Below are 27,983 nucleotides of genomic sequence, written 5' to 3' on the forward strand. Positions count from 1 at the left end.
GACTCAACACACAAAGAACAGCAAAAACAAAATCAGCCTTTAATAACTTAGGACAGGGGTTTTAAACTGTGCTCCATGACACTGTCAGGCTTGATGAGGCAGTGGGGTGAATCGCAGCACCTTCTATCTTTCAAATGTCAACATTAAATTGTCTGAAAAAAAGGGTTATGACAAAAATTTGAAAATCCCTAATTTACAATATACTATATAAAAGGGTAAGATATGCCAGGCAAGGTTTCGTAAAATAATCTCCTACCTAAAACTAATGCACATAGACTTCTCCATTAAAGGACTCCCCTGCCTCTTAGAAGTGGTGGCCCTATAATCATGCCCACATTAACTCAGGTTTGATGGCACATACACAGACATCAGGGAATTCTAATCAAAGCAAAGTTATCACCCCCACACTTAGACGTGGTAGCTGCTTTTTAAACTTCTCAAACTAAAAATAGGAAAACAATTAAAGATGTCATGTACCATTCATTAAATAACTAAAATGTTTAAAATTTTTAGTATAATAAAATCTCATAAAAACACTACTAAGAAAAGATGAACAAGACTGGGATTAGAGTATGAAAGAAAACAGTACTGTGATTGCCCAAAAGGATTCCATGCTAGGACATGTAGACAGTGGGCATTTATTTTATATATTAAGACATATGCTCAGGCTGATCCATTTCCACATGGGCCAATTCATCTATAATAAGCTTAGTTAAATGGCAAAGAGCAGACCTAAATAGGAGTCAGAAAAATCTGGATTCTGAATCCTGCTATTCTTGGGAGAGTTAGCCTTATCAGCTCTGCCTTTTCATATGTAAAATGAAGCAAACAGGACATATAATCAGTTATTTAAAAACAGATGATTAAGCCTGACTTCAAACTGAAATAAAATCTGTTCAAGTGATCTTTAAAACTTACAACTGCCGTAAGTTGCTTTTTCAATTGTATTCTCTCTTTAGTTGTATTCAGGGCAAGAAGGAAGAGCAGGTTAAAAAAAGAAAAAAAGCTATAATGAAAACTACTATTTTCTAAGCAAATCAAGTTCCACCCAGCAAGCATCCTTTTCAGCCCACTTTCCTAATATCTATGGATCTCTCCCCATTCCCTCCAAAATCAGACTAATATTCTCAGATCCAATTCTAGCCCTAGCATGATGATAGGATTGTCTATACATGACACCACACAGCCCAACTCTGGAATGATACTAACTGCACAGCTCCTTTTTTAAGGAGATACACAGCTAAAAGCCACATTCAATGATCCTATGTAACGAAGGGACAGGTCATGAGAAAACAGCAAAAGGAATCAATAAGATGTTCCACGGATGGGCCATCAACTTAATCCCCCAAAGTTTAAAAAACCCTTAATCTATAAGATACATTTGGTTTTCTGGAAGTCAAATGTACTTTTTCAAAATGCACTTTTGACATTTCGGAATTAATTTTCCAATACTTGATAATGTTTATAGAATAAAAATAACAAAGGAACTTCTTATATATGATGCCTCTAACAATGGGTCAGGCACTGTGCTAGATACTTTGCATAAATTATTTCTCACCTAATCATAGCATATCAATATTAAGCCTTCTTTTACAAATGAGGATTTTAATATTTTAACTTTTAAGTTTCATAAATCTAGCAATTACTCATATATATTATATATCATTTCAAGATATAAATCACTTAAGTTATGGCTCATCATCAAGGTTCAGATGACATATTTAAATTTAGGGAGTTGGTATGAATGGCCGATGATTTACAACATCAATTCTAAAACAACAGAAGAACCATAACGTAACAACTAAAAAACTGCTCTTCCTCTCTGTCCCCTCTCCCAGTACACCAGGTCCACAATACCTTGATTTTCTTTTTTCCCCCTTAGCATGTATTAACTTTTAACTTATAATTTACTCATATATTAAGAATATTGTTTTAATGTTTTCTTCAATAGAACATAAGCTCCAAGAGGTAGGGAATGGATCTTTATTTGCTTCACTGATATTTCCCATGTACATAGCCCATCAGAGATGTACAAACATTTGCTGAATGAACACCATGCTGAGCCAACCCCTACCCATCACTGCTTCCTGCTGCTTACTTGAGTCATCTCCCCTAATTCCTGGTAGCTGAGGCTGCAAGAACACTAACATACTTGGTTGCCTAAATTATCAATGTGCGTTTAAAGAGTACAACAGGGGCGCCTGGGTGGCTCAGTTATTAAGCATCTGCCCTCAGCTCAGGTCATGATCCCAGGGTCCTGGGATCGAGCCCCGCATCGGGCTCCCTGCTCAGCGGGAAGCCTGCTTCTCCCTCTCCCACTTCCCCTGCTTGTGTTCTCTCTCTTGCTGTCTCTCTCTCTGTCAAATAAATAAAAAAAATCTTTAAAAAAAAATAAAAATAAAAAATAAAGAGTACAACAGTATTAACACATTTTTCACCCTTAAGAGGCAATATAAGTGAATAAGTGTTTATAATATAAAAAGTATTCCAATTTTTAAAACTTATTAATTAAAAATTAAACTTACCTTTCCACAATCCATTCTGGCCGAATTACTTTTTCCCCCTTTAATTCTTTAATTTTGGCATTTGGAAGATTTGTGGCAATAATGTGTGTTGTTTTGGATCTGGAATAATACACATGGTATTGCCCTCCATGCAACATCATTAGCTTTCTCAATTCCTCAGCGGAAGGATCTGTAAAATTAATATTAAAGTATGTTAAGACTTTTATATATAAGTAAAGCCCTAGCTGAATAACCCCTTAAAAAGCCCAACTTAAAGAATGTATCATTGATCCACTTCCTCCTGGGCTGTGTTGCCAATGAAAAAAATTGGGAGGTAAATTACAAAGTGATAAGGCTATCTTGCTTTAGCACATCCTCTTTCCTGCTGGTCCACCAACAAAGAAGTCTACTGCTAAGAGATGCCCAGAGCAGAGAGGGACCTCGCGTAATGAATCAAACACTACTAACAGCGGATGTTGTTACTGGTATCTTATGTTTTAAAAAATTAACAACCATAAAATCATTTGTAGATCAGTTTACAGAGACTCCAATTAATCCTACACCTCCTTTAGAATAATACAATAGTAGATAGGTAAAGTGCTCATACTTACTATGGGCAGACTGACTGTAGGGCTATTAACAGACTTCACTCCTACGAAGTGTAATAGTTTTTATTTTTATTCAAGAAAATATAAGAAAAGTTAACATTATCAGTTTCTTAATATGAACTTGCACCAAAGCCAAAAAATAAAGTTCACCAATATAAAAAAAAAAATCGCAAAAAAGACTATTTTTTCATTTTTGTTTCAAATTATTTTTCCCTGCTGCCCACCCATCCCTCAATTTTTTTAATAAAACTATAGAAAAATATCTTAAACAAGAATCAGTGTGGTTTATGCTTTCCCATAAAAAGTGTGACTCACTGAAGTTATGTTATAACCAATATTACTAGCATCACATTAAACTAATTATTTTCAATAGCTTGTTTCTTCCACCTATTATACTAATGAAAGCTCTAAACTATACCTTCCTCAAAACAGCTGTACCCCAGGGTGGGGGAAGGGGACATCATGGGACGCTTATAAATCTACTTTGTTATCCAAGCAACAGATTTTTCTTAAGCCCAAGCAATACAGGTCCAAGTATTAGGACAGTTTTAGTGTTCCGAAGAAGAAAAAAAAGTAACAAAGCACATGTAGATATAACAGGTTTGGTCAAATCCTGGTAAATTCTTATAGTGTAGAATTCATCTGATGTTACTGATTGCACATATTGGCACTGCTTAATAGAAATATAATGTAAACCACAAATGCAAGTCACATATATAATATAGGAAACTCACTATAGTAAAAGGTAAAATTAATTTAAACAATATTTTTAACCTCAAGGAACCAAAACATTATCACTTCAACATCTTCAACATATAATCAACATAAAAAACGGATATTTCACATGATTTTTTTATACTAAGTCTCCAGCATTTACAACATTTGTCAATTTAGACTAGCCACACTTCAAGTGCCTAACTAGGATTTACCAAACTGGACAGTGCACTAAAAAAGAAAAATGAAAGCAACCTTTAAATAAAATTAATTCAAAATTCATAATGGAAGATTTTCAGAGGTTAGGAATCACAAAAACTACAGCATCACAATGATTTAATGTAAAACAGTGGAAATTAAACAGCTAGCCAGTCAGAAATCTCTAGTTTACTTAATTTCTTTTGCTAAAGATTAAAAAATTTGGCTGACATAATAGTATAAAGTACCAAATTAAAGGCTAAATACAACATAATAACATGGACAGACACTAAATCCAATAGAAAGCAAGGAAATGCAAAAAAGTATTTACAAGTTAATCTACAACTTTCCTAAACCAATTCTAACTGTATTCAATAATTAAACAGCAAACAGGCTGAAAGAACACATTACCTTTGTCTACACATACCTACAAAAGCACTGTCCCCTCTACTGCTTGCTCTCTGAAATCGAATTACTGCAGAAATTTGTAACTGGAAAACCTGCACAATTCACTGGCCTACAGGATGAAATTAAGGAGGCTCCCTGAAGTTCAATTTTGCAAACTCTTGCCTATTCGTCAGTGTGAAGTGAACCATGAAAACCAATCGAATTAAAAGGTACGATCACATGAACTCTGGTGTCAGACCAACCTGGGTTTAACAAGGACTTAAATCCTTTAAGCGTTCTCCTCTTTACAAATAAGTAAGTCTGGCACATAGGAAGTACTCAATATAAAAATTGTTATTACTATAAACCATGACAGCAGAACTCCTTTCAAGTAATGTATGACTTGAGGATCCTGCCCTGGACCTAAAAAAAGTAGTAGAAGACACCACACAACAGTTAGGGCTGACACACAGTAGCCCTAACTTTTCAAACAAACACAGAATTGCCAATAATGCACTAGGGACAGCAGTCAGGAACCACTCTGCCAGCCCAAACAGCCTGGCAGGCACAGTGGCTGGTGGCGGCCCTCATTTTCACAGCTTTTTGATATTTTTAAAATAGTATTTCTCTCTGGCTCTATTTCTTCAGCAATAGAACATTACAAGTTCAAAAGAATATAAACAACAGCTCTGAAGATTTGCACAATATATTCATTTTTTGTTTAACACTCTCCTTAAATTCAGCAGATGTGGGCTAGTTAGGGAAAAATGTTTGGAGGACAGTACCCAACCCCATGAAATCTCTAGGACACTAAGCTTTGTGGAACTCCATCCCTGCAATCTACTACACCAGGGAATTTTCTTCCTACTACTAATAACAATTTGAAATTACCCTATTTGTTTACTCTTTTGTTGTTGGATTTCCCCCTTGATCGTGTGCACCTTGAAGGCAGGAACCTTGTCTGTTCCATTCATTTCCATATGTCTGGGACAAAGCAGGTGGTTCAGTACACATTTACTGAATTAACTGGCATATCCCATGCATCAAAGCCTCCTGCCTAGAGTTTTCACCCCTCTAGCAAACAAAAGTGGAGTGTAAGTAGTATTACCACTTCAATTCTCAAAATATTTATTCAGTAACTCAACAAATTAGGCCATATAGCACAGGGTCCAGAGCGAGACCGAGTGAGTACAAATCCTAGCTCAATCCCTTGCAAAGTTGTGTGGACCTCAAGCATGTTACTTAACTTTGCAGGGCCTCACTTTTCTCATATGTAAACCGGGAATAATAGTGCCTCAGAGGGCTGCTGTGGGATTAAGAGCTAAAAATTATAAATTGCTAAGAAAAGAGCCATGCACATAGTAAGAAATATGTGTCAGCTATTACCAGCATCATTATTATTGTTACCATCTCTTATCCCAAAAGCAGAAAGGAGAAAAACTCCCATGGCTGAGGCTGTTCTCTTCCTATAAATCATTTAATTTTTTCAATTTATACTCCCACCTATAAATCCTTCTCTGTGGCCCACCCTCCAGTACCTTTTCCTTCAAGAAAGTCCTTGATGTACTCGCAAGGATAAGAAAACAAAATGAAAAATCAAACAAAACAAAAGAAATATTCAGAGAAACTTTATCCCCCAAATCTTTACAACTGATGTGACCCTCTAGAGAATGTCAGAACTAAAAAAGCTTTTAGAGATCTCATAACCACTTCATTTTCCTTATTAGTATAAACAAGCTTAATCAAGTTAAACCAACTAGACCAATTCAAACAGTAGATAAAATTATCCCTCAATCCTCATTATACATCCTCACTGAACATATTATTTTTAAATACATTAGAATATAAAAGAGTTAACTTAATCACCAACAAAAATCAACACCATAGATTACCAATGACAACTTGGTGAAGACCCTTTAAAGAAAAGAAGAGTGTCTCTGAGGGTCAGCAGCTCCCAAAAATGACTACCAGAGGAAAAGAAAAAACACTGGCTCTAACAAAAGATTTTTTTAAAGGCACATGTGCCAATTGAATGATTTCCCCTGAAGATACACTAAATTTTTCAATAAGCAAGTTATTATTCATCAATGTACTTAAGGTTTCTTATAAATAGCATCAACTTTAGGCAGATTAATTTGTAGAAAAATAAAGATCACAGAGACTAAGGTAACTCTCCGAAGTCACATGCAGCTGGTGGGACAGCCACAATTCCGGCCCAGGTTCCTGTCTCCAACCACTCATACTCGATCAACTTTTTAACATGCTGCTACCCTGGATAGAAAGGCCTGGTTTCCAGCTGCAGTGTGACACTGAAAAGTTGTAACATCTCAGGCAACTGATTCATCCCACTTAGCCTCAGTTTCCTCTTTACAAAATGAGAAGCTAAACTAGATGATACTTAAGATTCCTTACAAAGCTACTGTGTAATTCTGTGCACTAAAACCATTATTGCCAGCAAACAAAACTTGAAGACTATTTCACGAGAGAAAACAAAGCAGGTCACTCAATTTTATGGATAAAGAAACTAAAGCAGAAAAATGTAAACAAGTAGGGGCGCCTGGGTGGCTCAGTCGTTAAGCGTCTGCCTTCGGCTCAGGTCATGGTCCCAGGGTCCTGGGATCGAGCCCCGCATCAGGCTCCCTGCTCAGTGGGAAGCCTGCTTCTTCCTCTCCCACTCCCCCTGCTTGTGTTCCCTCTCTCGCTTTGTCTGTCAAATAAATAAAATCTTTTAAAAAAATACATATGTTAGCAAGACATTGGAAAAAGGTCACTAACTCACATATCTTGATTATCTAATAAACCACAATGTCTTGTACATATTACAGGTATAAAATTCAGTAAGTTTAGGTCAAGTACTATAAAGTCCTTAAAAGCAAATATTGTCTCTACTGTGGCCAACGTATAAGGGAAACACAATAAACTGGAGATCAAAAGTCCTGAATTCAGTCTGGCTCTGCCAAAATTAACAAGTTTCTACTATTTTTATGGTTTAGTGTGACAGAGGTCAAATGGGATTATTGGAGCAAATGAATCCTAAGGTTTCCTTCAGACTTAAATTATTATGAAATCTATTTGGCTTCCAGACAAATTTTCTATCACTGCCTCATGTTCAATTACCAGGAGCTTCGATCACATTAAATACCATCACAGAAAGAAAAAAAAAAAAGTCAGTATTATATAACCAACTCTACAACCCATCAAAAAGTCAGTAATAGTGCTTTTGATGACCTGGTTAAAATAAACCATCTTTTATGTGTATTTTACCAGATTCCCTGCTCAACTGAGTTTATCCCCTGTAAGCAAGTTCTATATCTGATCCTATTATATGCTAACAATATTTGTGAATAGGGAAAGACTTAAGGGGTCTTTGCTTCTATTAATCTCTCAACAAGCAATACTGTCAATGTTTTCATTTACATATATGTAGGTATTATATATTTAAGTGAATCTATGTGTGTAGAATCATACATCCCAAAACGTCTACATCAAACCCCAAACTGTCCATTAAAATACAGGCACAGAAGATCCAAGACATCTGAAAAAAAGTGTAACTAGTCTACTCTTTTCATTTGCGGCTTTCCTACTGAGGCAACGCAGTGGTGGTTTGAAACATGACACAGGATCAGTATGCTCAGAAAATTTCCTCTATGACAGAGCAATCTGACAGTCATTTTTACTAGCAATAATCCTAAATACCTGATACAGAAATTTAAGATTAGATGCCAATTTCCCTAAGCCATTATATTTAACAAAATATGCTTTTTAAGATATATAATACTTGGCATATCCTGTTAAAGAGTAAGTGCTCTCAACACATATTTACTGAACAAAATAACAAGGGTAAATTTTTATACATGATAATAAAACTTGAAAATTTCATTTTTTTCGTTCCCATGGTCAGTAGACATGTGTGTCCGTTCTAGTGGCACCAATATATATGTCAATTTTATTTAAAAATACCCACCTCAGGGCACCTGGGTGGCTCAGTCATTAAGCGTCTGTCTTCAGCTCAGGTCATGATCTCAGGGTCCTGGGATCGAGCCCCATATCAGGCTCCTTGCTCAGCGGGAAGCCTGCTTCTCCCTCTGCCTGTTGCTCCCCCTGCTTGTGCTCTCTCTCTCCCCCGCTCTCCCCAATAAATAAAATCTTTAAAAACAAAACAAAAACATCCACCACTTTGCAGAGCAAAAATAAAACTGTCATTAGTTGCTTTTTTTTTTTTTTTAAAGATTTCATTTATTTGACAGAGATAGAGCGAGAGAGGGAACACAAGCGGGGGGGAGTGGGAGAGGAAGAAGCAGGGGGAGTATGAGAGGGAGAAGCAGGGAAAGTGGGAGAGGGAGAAGCAGGCTGCCCGCTGAGCAGGGAACCCCATGCGGGACTCGATCCCAGGACCCTGGGATCATAACCTGAGCCTAAGGCAGACACTTAATGACTGAGCCACCCAGGCCCCTTCATTAGCTACTTTATAACCAACCATAAGCAGGTAAAAAACTGAGGAAAGAAAATAGACATGAATTTAGGGCCTATTCCAGTCAGGTCCTTGACCAATACCTTATTTCACTTACTCCTCATCACCAGTGATTCCAACACTGGAACCAAACAGTAGAGTCTTGGCATCACAAGTCCTGTGTGAGATTATTAACTTCATTTCAATACTATTCTTACCTGAAAACATGCATTTTTCGGGATTATTTGCAGAACCATTTCCTAACTAAAGCACTGTCACACGATTTTAGTGCCCAGGTTTTGTTATGAAGGTGCTGGTGCTGTTGTCACAGACTACTTTAAACGTCATGTACTCATGTGGCATATATATACAATGACGTATTATTCAGCCTTAAAAAAGCCAGGTTCTAATACATGCTATAACCTTGGGAACCTTGAACCATTTATTATGCTAAATAAACTAGTGACAAAAAAAACCAAACACTGTATGATTCTACTTCTTTGAGGTATCTCATAGTCAAATTCACAGCAACATAAAGTAGAACGGTGGTTGTGGGGCGGGGGGAGAGGAAATGGAGAGTTATTTAATGGATATAGCATTTACAAGATAAAGCAGCTCTGGGGATTGGTTGTACAACAAGGTGGCTATACTTGACACTACTATACACTTTAAAAATAAAGTGGTAAACTTTATGTGTAATATGCCATAATCAAAAATTTAAAAAAAAAAGCAAACCACATTTTGACAGCCATGCTTAAGATAAAAGAATATGCAATGTACCAGTTAGTACCACATCCATATTGTAAACAGGAATTTAGTTTTAGCAAAACAATATCATTCATATACTAACTTCAATTTTATTTTATCTTTAATTTTATTCACATTTAATTTTCAATTCTGCAAAACCTATAATTGTAAGAGCTTGATAGAACATTATTATTACTACCACTTTAGAGCTGGCTTGTGAAAATCAGATGAAAATCTCACAGCTTTGAGATATGGGATTAGCTAATAAGTGACAAAGACCTAGAATTAAATTAAAATCCAAGCCTTGATTTCTGCTCCATGCTCCTTCTCCAACTTACTGCCTCTCAATAAAATCTACATTCTATATTTCAGAAAAAAGTTTCAGAAAAAGATCAATGAAGATAATGGGAGCCATTTGCAGACTAAAAATTTCTATATTAATCCTAGAGTCAGCACACATTCAATCAACTTTCCCAAAGTTTTTTTTTTTTTAAAGATTTATTTGGGGGAGCGAGTAAAGGAAGAGAGAGAATCCTCAAGCAGACTCTGCTGAGCGTGGAGCCTGATGTGGGGCCCGATCCCAGGATCAAGGTCATGACCTGAGCTGAAACCGAGTTGGATGCTCAACTGACTGAGCCACCAGGCACCTCCAACTTTTCCAAACTTTTTAAAGCTTTGCCATTGTAATTGGAGAAGTGGTATTTGCTACATGAAAACTTAGTAGAAATATTTCAACTACAATAAAACCATGAAGGTTTCCTATTACATCCTTTTAAGCCAAAATTATTAACTCCTTCAACATCCAGAACAAGGGTCTGTTATAAAGAAGACCAATTTCGAATAAAAGGCATGTAAAATAATAACATTTTCAAGTTTTAATAAATTTAAAATCAGGTTCTAAAACTTACAGCTTAAACATATACTTCTTTCTTTTCTATGTGCATTTATGTATCCTTTCTTCAAAAAACACAAGTTCCATCAAAGAACAACTGATCAAAAAGAAAATTCTTCACATAAACTGTTTCTCAGGAGTAGGACTATACAATTTAAGAAGTTTACAAGTATTTTGGAAAGAAAGCTCTGCAAACGTATAACAATATCCAAAGCCTAGTGATTGGAGAGGAAGTGTATACCTACATGGAGGTTAGTGTGTACTACATATGGCATATCCTGTTGGCATATGGCATATTGTGCAGTACATTTCACAATATTTCAATTCAGGACTTAAGAACACAGGTGGTTAAACTTCTGGGTGACAGAAAGTAGAAGGTTAAATTGAACAAGAGACAAAGTAATCTGGGCCAAAAAATACCTCAATGAGTAAATCAGACAGTGAAAATTGATGTTCACATTTTTATTTATTTTGTGCTTTGAGATAAACTATTTTTTATTAACATATAAAGTATTATTTGTTTCAGTGGTACAGGTCTGTGATTCATCAGTCTTACACAATTCAAAGCGCTCACCATAGCACATATCCTCCCCACTGTCTATCACCCAGCCACCCCATCCCTCCCACCCCCCACCACTCCAGCAACCCTCAGTTTGTTTCCTGAGATTAAGAATCCCTTATGGTTTGTCTCGATCTCTGGTTTAATCTTGTTTCGTTTTTCCCTCCCTTCCCCTGTGATCCTCTGCCTTTCTCTGATGGGCTTATTTCGCTTAGCATTAATACCCTCTACTTCCATCCACGTCGTTGCAAATGGCAGGTTTCATTTTTTGATGGCTGCTTAATATTCCTGTGTGTGTGTGTGTGTGTGTGTGTGTCACATCCTTTTTATCCATTCATCTGTTGGATGGACATCTAGGCTCTTTCTACAGTTTGGCTATTTAAACATTGCTGCTATAAACATTGCGGTGCACAAACCCCTTCGGATCCCTACATTTGTATCATTGGGGTAAAGAGCCAGTAGTGCAATTTCTGGGTCATAAGGTAGCTCTATTTTCAACCGTTTGAGGAACCTCCATACTGTTTTCCAGAGTGACTGCACCAGCTTGCATTCCCACCAACAGTGTAGGAGGGTTCGCCCTTCTCCACATCCCCGCCAACATCTGTCGGTTCCTGACTTGTTAATTTTAGCCATTCTGACTGCTGTTAGGTAGTATCTCACTGAGATTTTGATTTGGATTTCCCTGATGCCGAGTGATGTTGAGCACTTTTTCATGTGTCTGTTGGCCATTTGGATGTCTTCTTTGCAGAAATGTCTGTTCATGTCTTCTGCCCATTTCTTGATTGGATTATTTATTCTTTGGGTGTTGAGTTTGATAAATTCTTTACAGATTTTGGATACAAACCCCTTATCTGATATATTTGCAAATATCTTCTCCCATTCTGTCGGTTGTCTTTTGGTTTTATTGGCTGTTTCCTTTGCTATGCAAAAGCTTTTTATCTTGATGAAGTCCCAATAGTTCATTCTGCCCTTGCTTCCCTTGCCTTTGGTGATATGTCTAGGAAGAAGCTGCTGTAGCTGAGGTAGAAGACGTTGCTGCCTGTGTTCTCAAGGGTTTTAAGGGATTCCTGTCTCACATTTAGGTCTTTCATCCATTTTGAGTCTACTTTTGTGTATGGTGTAAGGAAATGGTCCAGATTCATTCTTCTGCATGTGGCTGTCCAATTCTCCCAACACCATTTGTTGAAGAGACTGTCTTTTTTCCATTGGACATTCTTTCCTGCTTTGTCAAAGATTAGTTGACCATAGAGTTGAGGGTCCATTTCTGGGCTCTCTATTCTGTTCTCTTGATCTATGTGTCTGTTTTTTTGCCAGTACCATACTGTCTTGATGATTACAGCTTTGTAATAGACCTTGAAGTCCGGAATTGTGATGCCACCAGGTTGGCTTTTCTTTTTCAATATTCCTCTGGCTATTTGGGGGTCTTTTCTGGTTCCATACAAATTTTAGGATTATTTGTTCCATTTCCCTGAAGAAAGTTGATGATATTTTGATAGGGATTGCATTAAATGTGTAGACTGCTCTAGGTAGCATAGACATTTTCACAGTATTTGTTCTTTCAATGCATGAGCATGGAACGTTTTTCCATTTCTTTGTGTCTTCCTCAATTTCTTTCATGACTATTTTATTGTTTTCTGAGTACAGATTCTTTGCCTCTTTGGTTAGATTTATTCCTAGGTATCTTATGGTTTTGGGTGCAATTGTAAATGGGATTGACTCCTTAATTTCTCTTTCTTCTCTCTTGTTGGTGTATAGAAATGCAACTGATTTCTGTGCATTGATTTTATGTCCTGCCACTTTACTGAATTCCTGTATGAGTTCTAGTAGTTTTGGGGCGGAGTATTTTGGGTTTTCCATATAAAGTATCATATCATCTGCAAAGAGTAAGAGTTTGACTTCTTCTTTGCCAATTCGGATGCCTTTTATTTCTTTTTGTTGGCTCATTGCCAAGGCTAGGACTTCTAGTACTATGTTGAATAGCAGTGGTGATAGTGGACATCCCTGCTGTGTTCCTGACCTTAGGGGAAAAGCTGCTTTTCCCACTGAGAATGATATTCACTGTGGGGTTTTCATAGATGGCTTTTATGATATTGAAGTATGTACCCTATATCCCTTTTAATCAACAAAGGATGCTGTACTTTGTCAAATGCTTTTTCTGCATGAGGATCATATGGTTCTTGGTCTTTTCTTTCTTCTATTTCTTTATTAATGTATTGTATCACACCGATTGATTTGCAGATGTTGAACCAACCTTGCAGCCCAGGAATAAATCCAACTTGGTCGTGGTGAATAATCCTTTTAATGTACTGTTGGATCTTGCTGGCGAGTATTTTGGTGAGAATTTTTGCATCCATATTTCTCCTTTTTGATGGGGTCGTTGTCTGATTTTGGGATCAAGGTAATGCTGGCCTCATAAAATGAGTTTGGAAGTTTTCCATTTCTATTTTTTGGAACAGTTTCAGAAGAATAGGTATTAATTCTTCTTTATTTTTTAAGATTTTATTTATTTATTTGAGAGAGAGAGAATGAGAGAGAGAGAGCACATCAGAGGGGATAGGGTCAGAGGGAGAAGCAGACTCCCTGCCGAGAAGGGAGCCTGATGCGGGACTCGATACTGGGACTCCAGGATCATGACCTGAGCTGAAGGCAGTCGCTTAACCAACTGAGCCACCCAGGCGCCCGGTATTAATTCTTCTTTAAATGTTTGGTAGAATTCCCCTGGGAAGTCATCTGGCCCTGGGCTCTTGTTTTTGGGAGATTTTTGATTACTGCTTCAAATTCCTTACTGGTTATGCATCTGTTCAGGTTTTCTATTTCGTCCTGTTTCAGTTGTTTATATGTCTACAGAAATGCATCCATGTCATCCAGATTATCTAATGTGCTGGTATATAGTTGCTCATGTGTTCTTATAATTGTATTTCTTTGGTGTTGGTTGTGATCTCTCCTCTTTCATGATTTTATTTATTTGGGTCATTTTTCTTTTTGATAAGTCTGGCCAGGGGTTTATCAATCTTATTAATTCCTTCAAAGAACCAGCTCCTAGTTTCATTGATCTGTTCTACTGTTCTTTTGGTTTCTATTTCATTGATTTCTGCTCTGATCTTTGTCATTTCTCTTCTCTTGCTGGGTTTAGGCTTTATTTGCTGTTCTTTCTCCAGCTCCTTTAGGTGTAGGATTAGGTTGTGTATTTGAGACTTTTCTTGTTTCTTAAGAAAGGCTTGTATTGCTGTATACTTTCCTCTCAGGACTGCCTTTGCTGCATCCCAAAGATTTTGAACAGTTGTGTTTTCATTTTCATGGGTTTCCATGAATTTTTTAAATTCTTCTTTAATTTCCTGGTTGACCCATTCTTTTAGTAGGATGCTCTTTAGCCTCCATGTTTTTGAGTTCTTTCCGACTTTTCTGAGTTCTAGTTTCAAAGCATTGTGGTCCAAAAATATGCAGGGAATGATGCCAATCATTTGGTACCGGTTGAGAGCTGATTTGTGACCCAGGATGTGATCTATTCTGGAGAACGTTCCATGGGCACTAGAGAAGAATGTGTATTCTGTTGCTTTGGGATGGAATGTTCTGAATATATCTGTGAAGTCCATCTGGTCCAGTGTGTCATTTAAAGTCTTTATTTCCTTGTTGATCTTTTGCTTAGATGATCTGTCCATTTCAGGGGGGGATGTTGAAGTCCCCTATTACTGTATTATTGTCGATGTGTTTCTTTGATTTTGTTATTAATTGGTTTATATAATTGGCTGCTCCCTTGTTAGGGGCATAGATACTTAAAATTGTTAGATCTTCTTGTTGGAGAGACCCTTTAAGTATGATGTAGTGTCCTTCCTCATCTCTTATTACAGTCTTTGGTTTAACATCTAATTTGTCTGGTATAAGGATTGCCCCCCCCCCCCCAGCTTTCTTTTGGTGTCCGTTAGCATGGTAAATGGTTTTTGACCCCCTCACTTTCGATCTGGAGGGGTCTTTGGGTCTAAAATGAATCTCTTGCAGGCAGCATATCAATGGGTCTTGTTTTTTTATTCAATCTGATACCCTGTGTCTTTTGACTGGGGCATTTAGCCCATTTACATTCAAGGTAACTATTGAAAGATATGAATTTAGTGCCATTGTATTGCCTGTAAGTTGACTGTTACTGTATATTGTCTCTATTCCTTTCTGGTCTATGTTACTTTTAGGCTCTCTCTTTGCTTAGAGGACCCCTTTCAATATTTCTTGTAGGGCTGGTTTGGTGATCACAAATTCTTTTAGTTTTTGTTTGTCCTGGAAGCTTTTTCTCTCTCCTATTTTCAATGACAGCCTAGCTTGATACAGTATTCTTGGCTGCCTATTTTCCTCTTTTAGTGCTCTGAATATATCATGCCAGTCCTTTCTGGCCTGCCAGGTCTCTGTGGATAAGTCTGCTGTCAATCTGTATGTTCCTACCGTTGTAGGTTACAGACTTCTTCTCCTGAGCTGCTTTCAGGATTTTCTCTTTGTCTCTGAGACTTGTGAGTTTTACTATTAGATGGTGGGGTGCTGACCTATTTTTATTGATTTTGAGAAGAGTTCTCTGTGCCTCCTGGATTTTGATGCGTTTCCTTCTCCAAATTAGGGGAGTTCTCGTCTATAATTTGCTCCAATATACCTTCTGCCCTTCTCTTTCTTCTTCTTCTGGGATCCCAATTATTGTAATATTGTTTTGTCTTATGGTATCACTTATCTCCCGAATTCTGCCCTTGTGATCCAGTAGTTTATCTCTCTTTTTCTCTGCTTCTTTATTCGTCATAATATGGTCTTCTCATACTAATTCTCTCTCCTGCCTCATTCATCCTAGCAGTTAGAGCCTCCATTTTTATTGCACCTCTAATAGCCTTTTTGATTTCGACTTAGATTTTAGTTCATTTCTCCAGAAAGGGATTCTCTAGTATCTTCTATGCTTTTGTCAAGCCCAGCTAGTATCTTTATAATCGTCATTCTGAACTCTAGTTGCCATATCTTATTAACGTCTGTATTGATTCGGTCCCTGGCAGTCGGTACTGCCTCTTGTTCTTTTTTGTGAGGTGAGTTTTTCCATCTTGTCATTTTGTCCAGAGAAGAATAGATGAATGAGAACAAAATGCGAAAAGGGTAACAATGACCCCAGAAAAAGATACAGTCAACAAATCAGAAGAGACCCAAAACCAGGGGAAAAGAAAGGGGAAAAAAAAAAAAAAAGAACATGATCAGGCTAGTGAATAGAACAGAGCCACACACTAGATTTTGGGTGTTTTTTTGGTGTGCTGGAAGAAACTGCCTCTCAAAATTTTAAAGAAAGGAAAACATACATATACAAAAATAAGGGTAAACATGATGAAGGGATGGAATATGACTGTAAAGATGAAAATTTTAAAAATTTTTAAAAAGGAATTCATAAGAAGCTGATTGAAAAAAGAACAAAAAAAATTTAAAAGAAAAAAGGAGAGAATGTGATCAGGTGGGAGACTAGGACAAAGTCATACACTAGATTTAGTGTATATTTTGGTCTGTTAGAAGAAACTGTATCCTAAAATTTTAAAGAAAGAAAAACATATATACACAAAAAATAAGATTAAATACAATGAAGGAATAGAATATGAGTGTAAAAATGAAATTAGAAAAAGATTTTAAAAAAGGAATTGATACTGGCTGAAAAAGGAAAGAAGAAAAATTCAACTAAAAAAATAGGAAAAAAAATAAAAATTACAAATTAACTTTGAAAGACTAAAAAATCATGCGGAAAAAGCCATGGATTCTATGTGCAGTATTCCCCTAGCGCTGGAGTTCCGCTGTTCTCATTGATCAGTAAACCTGGTCTTGGCTGGCTGTTCTTGCTGATCTTCTGAAGGAGGGGTCTGTTGCCATGGTTCCCAAATGTCTTTGCTGGAGGCGGAACTGCCCCCCCCGCTTGCCTGGTCTGGGCTACCTAATCTGCTCAGGTTTGCTCTGGGGAGCTTTTGTTCCCTGAAGGGTTTCCGTACACCTTTGGAGGATGAATGTGAAATTGGCAGCCTCCCAATCTCTGGCCCTGGAGGAGCCGAGCTGGGGGCGCCACTCCCCAGTGAGCCCCCAGAGAAAAGCAGTCAATCACTCCTGTCTCCCTGGTCTCCGGTGGAACTCCGTGCTCACCTGGCCTGTGACCGAGCATTTCTATCTCTGACACATGAGCTCGTTTGGAGTCTCCAAACCCAGCAGATTCCTGGGGTGCACTCCCGCGCCACTCCTCCCGGGGGAGGAAGGGGAGTCTCTCCCCGGATCTGCCACTTGTTGGGTCCCTGCTGGAGGAGCAGTGGCCCAATTGTGCCGCGGATCACGGTTTATGGCAACCCGGAGCCGAGAGCCTGCTCCTTGACTCTGTCTTTGCAGCCGGCTTCCCCGCTCTGATACCTGGGAGCTCTGCCACACTCAGGCACCCCGGTCTTTCTGTGACTCTGAGGGTCCCAAGACCACACTGTCCCAGCAAGGGTTCCAACCCCCGCTTAGCCACTGGAGCGACGTCCCTCAGCGGAGCAGACTTCTAAAAAGTTCCAATTTTGTGCCCCATGCTCTATCACTTGCCAGTAGCCCGCTGATGGGGGCTCCCTCCCCTCGCGGTCTATCTTCCCAAATATCACCTTGGATTTACTTTTCCGCACGTCCTACCTTCCAGAAAGTGGTTGCCTTTCTGTTCACAGAGTTGCTGCTATTCTTTTCTTTGATCTCCTGTTGAGTTTGTAGGTGTTCAGAATGGTTTGATCCCTACCTAGCTGAATTCCTGGGACCAGATGAAATTTAGGTCTCCTACTCCTCCGCCATCCTCCTCCTCCTCCCTCCACATTTTATTTTAAAACAACTGCACCATCTGTTATGTAGGAGAACTAGTACAATGGCCACACACGACAAAGAAGTCTCAAATGACTAAGCTAAATAGAGCTCTTTGCCTTTTTTTAATTAGCTCTACCTCTTTTCCCTCAAAATAATGAACTCAAACAATGCAGACACACACAGCGGGCAGGGGCTGGTTCTGCTCCGCTTCACTGAGGTCAGACTACACGCCTAGAATATTTGATTCTATTTATGACTCAATATACACTAGACCCTGGCCAACTTCATTAGAGAAGTACAGTAAAAATCAACCAGGAGGAATCCTCTAAAGACCAAAATCAAGTCAGACTGGCTAATAAGCATTAAGTGATGTTTCAGTCATGTACAAAACACCAGAAGAAACAAATTAAGAAACTGCTTTGCTTTAATGAAGAAAAATGGAGACATTTAAACTAGTGATTTTCAATTTTTTAAATAGCACCCTATTTCAAATGAACCCTTACCAAAAAATCCCCCAAACACCAAACAAATAAAAGTAATATTATATAAGACTGTATTTTGAAAGTTCAATTTGTAACATATACTTGTTACCATTTTGCCTTTCAGCATAGTAGTGAGAAAATCCTGATTCACACACATTAGAACTATTAACGTTTTCAACTATTTAAAGGAAGTTATATTCCAAGGTCTATGTAGAAACTACTTAACCTACCAACTAAAAGGTAAAAGACATTTCTAGTAAGTAACATAGATCTGAGTATTTGTTTCATTTATCTGCTTTTAGTGATTATCTACAGATAGTCTTTAAGACAATAAAACCTTTCAGGTATTTTGGAATTGAAGTTAATAATCAATTCAAAAACAACCAGCAGCTTTAATCTGGAATCAAAAAGCACTTATGGTATTATTTATAACTTATGGGGAGAGGAACCTTATTTAATCATGACTGTATCCTCAGTACCCATATTTTCAAGCATTCGCACTTAGAATTTAGTAAGGATTCCACATATGCTTTTTTAAACACAAGATATTCTATCAGAAAAAAGTTCTCTGGGAACAGAGAGCCGACCAACATTTGATTGAGTTGAACCTGGAAACTAAGTAGGATTATGACAATCCAAGAAGCTGAGGAAAGATGATGAGAAAAGCTGTTAAGGAAATGGAGAGAGGTATGGCCACAGGATTGAAAGCACACTTTCAAAGAACTAGGAATAATCTAGCTTGAGAGCTGCAGAGTGAATTAGCATGAAGATCACACTTAGAGGACGTGACAGGGTTTGAATTTATGCTCTGGAGTCTTAGAGAAAGAACTAGGACTACTGGATGGGAACTACAGGGATGCACATTTTAGCTCACTAAAACCATCAGACCTGCTCGAAAATGAACTTCACTTGCCTCCCAGGACAGTATACCATCACACTGGAGTCACTGCAAGAGGCTGAGTGGTAGCCTGTCAGTAACTCAGGAACACTGAAGAAGGAATTCTCACATAGACAAGGATTAATTTGAAGATTTAAATTTCCTTCTAACCCCAAGATTCCGAGTCTGTGGTCTAAAACAAGGATCAGCGAACTAAGGCCCTTGGGCCAAATTTCCTATTTTTTAAATAAGGTTTTATTGGATCACAGCCATTCTCATTCATTTATATATTATCTAGGGCTGCTCTAGGGGTACAAGAGCAGAACTGAGTAGTTCCAAGAGAGAATCCATGACCCACAAAGCTCTGGCCCTTTACAGAAAAAGTCTGCCAAACCCTGATCTAAAATATAGCCAAAGAGGGGTGTCTGAGGGGTTCAGTTGGTTAAACGGCTAACTCTTGATTTCAGCTCAGGTCAGGATCTCAGGGTCGTTAGATCAAGCCCAGCATCGGGCTCTATGCTCAGCAGGGAATCTGCTTGAGATTCTCTCCCTTTCCTCTGCACCTCCCTCTGCCTGTGTGGGCACACTCTTTCTCTCAAATTAATAAATAAATCTTTAAAAAAATAAAAATAAAATAAAATAAAGCCAAAGACTACTTCTTTTGGAAACCTAAAACAAAATATAATATTTGTTCTAAATATTTCTCCTATCCACTATTTCAGATGCTGCTCAGAGAGGAGAGGGAAGATTATGCTGCAGTAATATATGACCTCATAATCAGTGACTTATAACAAAGGTTTATTTTTCATTCATGAAACATGTCCATCCTATGCTCCATGTCATCTTTACTCTGAGATCCAGACTGATGGAACAACCTCTATCTAGAACACTGTCAGTCACTGTGGCAGAAGAAAAAGAGGGTATAATGAAGCACAAACTGATTTTTAAAGCTTTATCCCCAAACTGATATATATCACTTCTACTCATTCTGTGAACATGGCCAAACCAGACTTCAAGTAGGGAAGTAAAATCCTCCCCCGGGGAAGGAAAGCAGATTTCAGTGAACAGAAATACAATCCACCACATAGTATATTTGGAAATATTTACATGAGTAATTTATGTTCCTTATTTCTATAAACTATCTTATCAGTAGCGTATTTCTATACCAATGTTCAGCCTAAAAGCAAAAAAAAGCAAAGGCACTATAGTAATGTCACGTTTCCCAAGATAAACAATATTAAAGCTCAGAATTATTTTAAATTATTCTCTAACAAAAACATGCCTAGAATAAAAAATCTAGAAAATATACCACTCACAGTTCTATGCCCAAAGAGAGTTACCGCTGTGATATATTTGCTTCTAGCATTTTTTCCCTGTGCTTTTCTTTTTTAACAGTTTGATCATCCCCTACTTCTCATTTTATATCCTACCCTTTCTCATTTACCAAAAATTTTTCTATATTATAAATTATCCATAGTTAGCTTTTTAATTATTTTAAGTCACCTTATAGATGGCATAATTTATAACTGAATTTCTATTCTTAGACGATGCTTGGCTTTCAAATAAAACAACATGATAAGATGATCTTTTCTATAAACATATACTGGGAGGCCAATCAGGCTTATCAGCTTAGAAGAGACTCTTAGGAAGAATTACTAAGCCAAAGGTTATAATCATATTAAAGGCCCCTTGCATGTTTCATAATGCCATTCTCCAAAGCAAGTCCACCAACTCACACTCTTGCTTCGGCAATGGCTGGAGCAGTTATTTTCATCCATCTATACCTATATTGGGTATATTCATGTAATAATTTTTAAAATTAAATAAACTGCAAAAACTTATTCTGCTAATAGTGAAGTTGAACATATTTCCATATTTGTCACCCAGGTCTATTTCCTGAAATAAACTGTTTCTGAAATCTGCTTTTAATCTATTGGGATGTGTTTTAGTTCCTATTATTTTGATGTATAAGCTTTTTTCCAGTCATCCGATTTGTTGCAACAAATTATACTGAATAATCCTACTCTCTCACCCACTGACCTGTGGATCTTTATAACCTAGAATATTTAAAATAGTGCTGAAGGGCTAAGCTGTTCTGTTTCATAAATATAATGCATTAACTTATAATAAATACATATATATGTATACAGATGTTATCTAATTTACATATAAAATTTACATAACATATAATTTCTTCTTTCTTTCTTTTTTTTCTAAGTAGGCTCCATGCCCAGTGTGGAACCCAATGCAGGGCCTGAACTCACAACCCTGAGATCATGACCTGAGCTGAAATCGAGAAGTCAGATGCTTAACTGACTGAGCTACCCAGGTGCCCCGACAGAATTTCTGAGCAACTCTAAACAACTTATCTGCCTATTATACCAGTTACACAAAGTTTTAAATGCTTACAGCCTTCTATAATAGGTTTTGAGATGTCAGAGCCACTTCTCTCTTCATTGTTCTTTTTCATCATTGTCTTAAGGTAGACTATTGCGGGGGAAATAAGATGTAAGTCAGATAATTTGCTGTAGCAGGTTGGCTAATAGTTAATGGTATTAACAAGGATAAAAGCGTTGGGTTTGAAAAAGCATTGCTACTGCAATGAAAGGATTTCTAGCATTCTAAAAATGCAAACTATTTAGTGGAACTTATATAATAACGGGTGTTCTTGATAACAGTGAAGGCACTCTAGGATCCTAAACTATCTTCTCAAAGTTTAAAATTATATTTCACAATACTCCTACTGTTAATTTTAAAGAACATTCTTTAAGAATGTTCTGAATGCAACTAAAGTTCAGAACTAAAACCAACCCTACTAAGAGACAATTACACACAGTAAAAGTAAAAGGCATGTATCACAGGACCACAATTTAAGCCTCAAGCTTGCAAGTGAAATCCCATCACAGCAAATGCCATTACAGAACACCAAAAGAAGCGGGGCACCTGGGTGGCTCAGTTGGTTAAGTGGCTGCCTTCGGCTCAGGTCATGATCCCAGGGTCCTGGGATCGAGCCCCACATTGGGCTCCCGGCTCAGCGGGGAGCCTGCTTCTCCCTCTGACCCTCTCCCCTCTCATGCTGTTTCTCTCTCTCTCTCAAATAAATAAATAAAATCTTTAAAAAAAAAAAAAAGACCACGAAAAGAGCCACATGAAGACCAGTTTCGTGTTTCTAGGCATAGTTTATAAGATCATCTGGTTAAAACAAATTATACTAACAAAATTTTAAAATCCCGTACAGAAGTTTTCCTTGATAAATCTCTAATGAGAAAATATTCATTATGCGCACCATTTCATTCTGTATATCCAAAGAACTTGATTAAATGTTGGTTGTGCTACATACATGGTGGAAAGAAGTAAACCAAATGGCTGCTTACACCTCCTTTGGTTCTACAGTAGTAATATCCTTCATTATTTCATTATTTCATTTGAGTCTCACAATCCTACAAATTAGAAAAGATAATTTAGCATAGTTACTGATGAGGAAATAGAAAAAAATTAGGTGATTTGTCCATAATCACACAGCCATTGTGCAGACCCTTTTGTCTTCTGACTCCCACCCATTACTCCTCCTCCAGTAGCCATGCTTACTCTCTTGACTCCGTTCCTCCCTAACTATCTTAGATTTACCACATTCAACTAAAAGCCACATACACTTAACCAAGCAAAAACTGAAGAAGTTTCAAAAGACTACAGAACACAGTTCTGAGTAACTATCAGGTGCAAGCACCTATTGGACACTGGTAAAAATACAGTGGGTGGCATAAATTAATACAGGAAGTCTCTCCCATGTTAGTTAGAGGTGAAATTCCTATCTCTCTGATTTACAAGATCAGAGTATCGCAGAAAAATGAAAGATATGTATATACAGAAAAAAAATAATTTCTGGAACGCATACATTTCTGAAAACTAGATTTGTCATGATTAAATGAATTCTTTTCCTAAACCATCACATTCACATGTTCAGAAAACAACAAAGTAAGGTTAAAGTTTTCAAACAAATCATTATCACTTGAAATATAAGTCTGTCATATTTGCATATTCCCTTGTTCATTTTGTAATCCATGCCCAAGTTTTTGCCTGCCCATCTGTTTTTTCACAAACCTCAGCAGTACCAAAGCCACTGGACCTGGTCTTTTATCCACATATTGAAAAAAGTACAAAATAACCAGAACACCTCTTGCCATATTAACTGTCCTGATCCCACTCCAGAGAAGACAGCAGTTACAGTTCACTAGATTTGAAGCACTAACTCAGAGAGCTTTCACCAAAATAAACATGCTCAGGGCCTATCTCCCAGAGATTATAATTCAATAAAAGCCTAGAATGTAGCCCATTTCTTAAAAACTAAAGATTTAAGAAGACTGAGTTGGGGCGCCTGGGTGGCTCAGTCGGTTAAGCGACTACCTTCAGCTCAGGTCATGATCCTGGAGTCCCAGGATCGAGTCCTGCATCGGGCTCCCTGCTCAGCGAGGAGCCTGCTTCTCCCTCTAACCCTCCCCCCTCTCATGTACTCTCTCTCTCTCATTCTCACTCTCTCAAAATAAATAAATCTTTAAAAAAAAAAAAAGGAAGACTGAGTTGAATTAGCATATGAGTGAAAATATTTTAACATTCTGATGTACAAATACCAAACCCTGTTATTCACTCATTTACTCAACTAATATTTATTAAGCATTTTTTTTCTTTAAAGATTTTATTTATTTATTTGACAGAGAGAGACACAGCGAGAGGGGGAACACAAACAGGGGGAGTGGGAGAGGGAGAAGCAGGCTTCCCGCTGAGCAGGGAGCCCGATGCAGGGCTCAATCCCAGGACCCTGGGATCATAACCTGAGCCGAAGGTAGACGCTTGACGACTGAGCCACCCAGGCGCCCCTTTATTAAGCATCTTACACTGTGCCAGGCAAGGTTCTAGCCCCTGGGATATAGCAATGATCAAGACTCATGTCTGTGCTCCATGGTACTTCTATTTCACTGGGCAGACAGAAAATAAGTCAGATAAATGATCCCAGTTCAGGTACAAATAAATTCTGTGAAGAGAAATAAAGCTGGACAAAGGGTTAGGAAAGAATTGGAGGGCAAGGTACATCTATCTTAGATAAGGATGGTCAGGGAAAGTCTCAGAGGAGGTGACATTTGATCAAAGATGTGAATGATGAAGACCTAGGGACATCAGATGAAAGAGAAAATTTAAGGCCCTACAGTGCTACCTCTGATCCATGTTTGGCTAGGTGCTATGACATCAAATTGGCTTTATATCTCCAAAAAACTTAATACATGAATAAGACCTGACAATATAAGACTTAGGTAGCAAAGTAAATGTTTCTAGCAACGATGCTATGCAATTTAAATACTATAGACTGGCTTAGGGAGGGAGACAAGATCTAATTTAATTAGAGTCTTAATGGATGAATGAAATTCCAGTTCACAGAAGTGGGAAAAGAAGCTTTTCACAAGAGGCAAAAGCAAAACGAAAGTTCAGAAACAATAAAGTACAAAGAAAAAAAACCTAAAATATCAGAATAAGCCCAATGACCAAAATTGGAGAATATAAAGGGGAAAATGTATGTCAGGATTAGGACAAGAATGACTTTACCCTTTTTTGCTTAGAAAATGCCTATTTATCCAAGACCCAGCTTAAAAAGTCAATCCCTCTATGAAGGACTCACTAACTCTCAAAGGCAATAACTTCTCTTCTGTGTTGCCACCTACCTTCCTGTGTACCTAACTCTCAGAGAGGACCTCCTCATCACAAAACCCACATTCTCCATCAACCACCATATCTGTTCATAGTTCCTAACACACAAGCAGCATAGAAAATACATCTGTTCACTCAACTAAAGCAGAGTAAAATGGGATGGAAGGTCCACAGACTGGAAAACTCAACATAGTAAAGATGTCAATTCTCCTTAAATTGATCTACAGGCTTAATGTAATTCCTATCACAATCCCAGCAAGGTATTTTATAAACACAGACAACTTTATTCTAAAATTTCTATGGAAAGGCACAGGCCCTAGAATAGCTAAAACAATCTTGGCAAAGAAGAAAATGGAAATAATCATTCTGCCTGATATTAAGGCTTACTATATAGGTACAATAATCAAAACCATGTGTTATCAGTGAAGAGAGACACATACATTAATAAAACAGAGAACCCAGAAACAGACCCAGATATGTCCAACTGATTTTTTACAAAAGTGCAAAAGTAATCCAATGGAGGAAAATAGTTTCTCAACAAGCAGAGCTAGAGTAATTGGATATCCATAGGCCACCAAAAAAATTAAATAAAAATTAACTGAAAATGGATCATGAACTTAAATGTAAAATATAAAACTATGAAAATTTTTAGAAAAAAAATAGGTGAAAATCTTTGAGATCTACTATTAAGCAAAGACTTTCGAATTGAAAGCACAATCCATGAAGGTAAATATAGATAAACTGGACCCCATGAAAATTAAAAATTTTGTTCTGCAAAAGACCATGTGAAAAGGATGAAAGGCAAGATACAGAATGATAAAGTATCTGCAAACCACATAGTATCTGACAAAGGACTAGTACCTGGAATATGTAAAGAACTCTTAAAACTCAAAAGAATATAAAAGAATCCAATTAGAAAATGGACAAAAGATATGTACAGACATTTCACTGAAGAGGACATATAGATGGCAAATAAACACATCAAAGACTGCTCAGTATCATTAGCCATTGGGTAAATACAAATCCGAACCACAATGAGACATCACTACACATCTATTAGAATACATAAATTAATTATAAAACAAAAACAAAAAACCAATTTGTCTTCATCAAATGCTGGTGAAGATGCAGAGCAATTACAACACAAATAAAAACCACAATGAGGTATCAGGACACATCTATTAAAATGTTTAAAAAATGTTAAATGCTAACAAGAATGCAGAGAAACTGGGTCACTCATAAACTGCTAGTGAGAGAATATAAAATAAAATAGTATAGCCACGGAGAAACAGATTGGCAGTTTCTTAAAAAAACTAAACAGACAACTACCATATGTATGACCTAGCAATAGCACTCTTATGTTCACACAAAACCTGTATATAAATATTCAGAGCCAAAACCAGAAAATAATCCAGATGTTCTTAAACAGGTAAATGGTTAACAAACTGTGGAACACCCATACAATGGAATACAATTCAGCAATAAAAAGGAAAAAACTATTGATATATACAACTTGGATGAATCTCCAGAATATTATGATAAATTTAAAAAGCCAATCCTAAAAGGTTATATACAGTATGTTTTATTTATGTAACATCCTTGAAATGAAAAAAGTACACAAATGGAGACCAGGTTAGTAGTTAAAGGGATTAAAAAGGGGCTGAGAGCAAAAGGGAAGCAGATGTGGCTACAAAAGGGCAACATGAAGAATTTTTGTGGTATGGAAACATTCTCTATCTTGACTATATCAATGTCAATTTCCTGGTTGATATGTACTATGGTTTATAAGATGTTACCAAGGAAACAAACTGGGCAAATGGTTCATGGTATCTCTCTGTATTATTTCTTACAACTGCATATGAATTTACAATTACCTCAAAAAAAAAGTTTAATTAAAAAAAACAGGATGGGGGGGCCCCTGGGGCGCTCAGTTGGTTAAGCATCTGTCTTCGGCTCAGGTCATGATCCCAGGGTCCTGGGATCAAGCCCCGAGTCGGTCTCCCTGCTCAGCGAGGAGTCTGCTTTTCCCTCTCCCTCTGCCCCTCCCCACCCCTGCTCATGTGTGCTCTCTCTCTCTCTCTCAAATAAATAAAATCTTAAAAAAACAAAAACAAAAACAAAAACAGGATGGGGCACCTGGGTGGCTGAGTCGGTTAAGCGACTAACTCTTGATTTCAGCTCAAGTCACGATGGAGCCCCAAGTCAGGCTCCACAGTCAGCAGGGAGTCTGCTTGAGATTTTTCTCTGTCCCCCACCACCCCACCCCACCCCCGACCCCGGGGGTATGTGCACACATGTGTGCACGTGCACTCTCAAATAAAAAATCAATCCTAAAAAAAAAAAAAGGATGGAAGGTGAAGAAGTTAACCTTAGGCAGGGAAAAGATCCTCTTTTGGGGGAAAAAAAAAATGGCCTGACAGACGCAAAACATCCAAAAGATGTAGAATCTTTTCCTAATCTCAAATTCAATGTTAACTGGGTTGCAAAGTATAGGAGTCACCAAAGAGAAGTTCAGTTGGCAGAACTGGGAACTTTACAGGGATCAAGAAAACTTGGAATGTTAAAGTCTATGGGGAGCATGATTAAGAATCAATAATAATAATACAGTATTTCCTACTAGTCTTACTGCATCTAAAGCACTACTTTACTACTGCTAACTCATTACACATATTTGTTGATTCTTTTATCTACAAACTGACAGAATATTCACTAAAACTGAAAATTTTTCTAAAAAAATTTTATCACAATTTGCATGTCCCTAGGAAATTCAACAAAATGGAACTTTACTTGTAGAATTATAATGTAATCCTAGTAATAGTGAAAATTAGTATTTTCATCCCTATCCAAAAGAAAAGGATAGGGAAAATAATAAGAAGGACAGGGATAATAATGAAAAAGAGAGGGATAAAACTGGGTCCAAATAAAACAAGTCCATACAGAAAGTATCTTACGGTCACACAAAAATTGGTGACAAAAGTAGAATCAGAATTCGATTCTCAACTATGGTAGTGATCACTACAGTATTTTTTCTTCCTCCCTCACACAAAGAATCTTTCTTTTTATA

General features: G+C 37.5%; 1 protein-coding gene across 9 annotated transcripts in view; it reads right to left on the reverse strand.

Moving 5' to 3' along the window:
• Positions 1 to 27,983, reverse strand: part of REV1 (REV1 DNA directed polymerase) — a 101,152-nt gene that overhangs the window by 38,828 nt on the left and 34,341 nt on the right. For 5 of the 9 annotated variants that reach the window (XR_003524497.2, XM_027620773.2, XM_027620775.2 and 2 more), the window contains exon 4: positions 2,526 to 2,694. Coding sequence is in view for 8 of the 9 variants with exons in the window: in XM_027620773.2 (XP_027476574.2) it covers positions 2,526 to 2,694 (169 nt within the window). In the remaining variant the exon portion in view is untranslated. Of the gene's footprint in view, positions 1 to 2,525; positions 2,695 to 3,115; positions 3,137 to 22,508; positions 22,663 to 27,983 lie in introns of those variants that run through there. The other 4 variants (XM_027620779.2, XM_027620778.2, XM_027620776.2 and 1 more) reach the window with 4 other exon arrangements.

Source organism: Zalophus californianus, chromosome 8, assembly GCF_009762305.2.
Source record: "Zalophus californianus isolate mZalCal1 chromosome 8, mZalCal1.pri.v2, whole genome shotgun sequence".
NCBI classification, from domain to species: Eukaryota; Metazoa; Chordata; class Mammalia; order Carnivora; family Otariidae; genus Zalophus; species Zalophus californianus.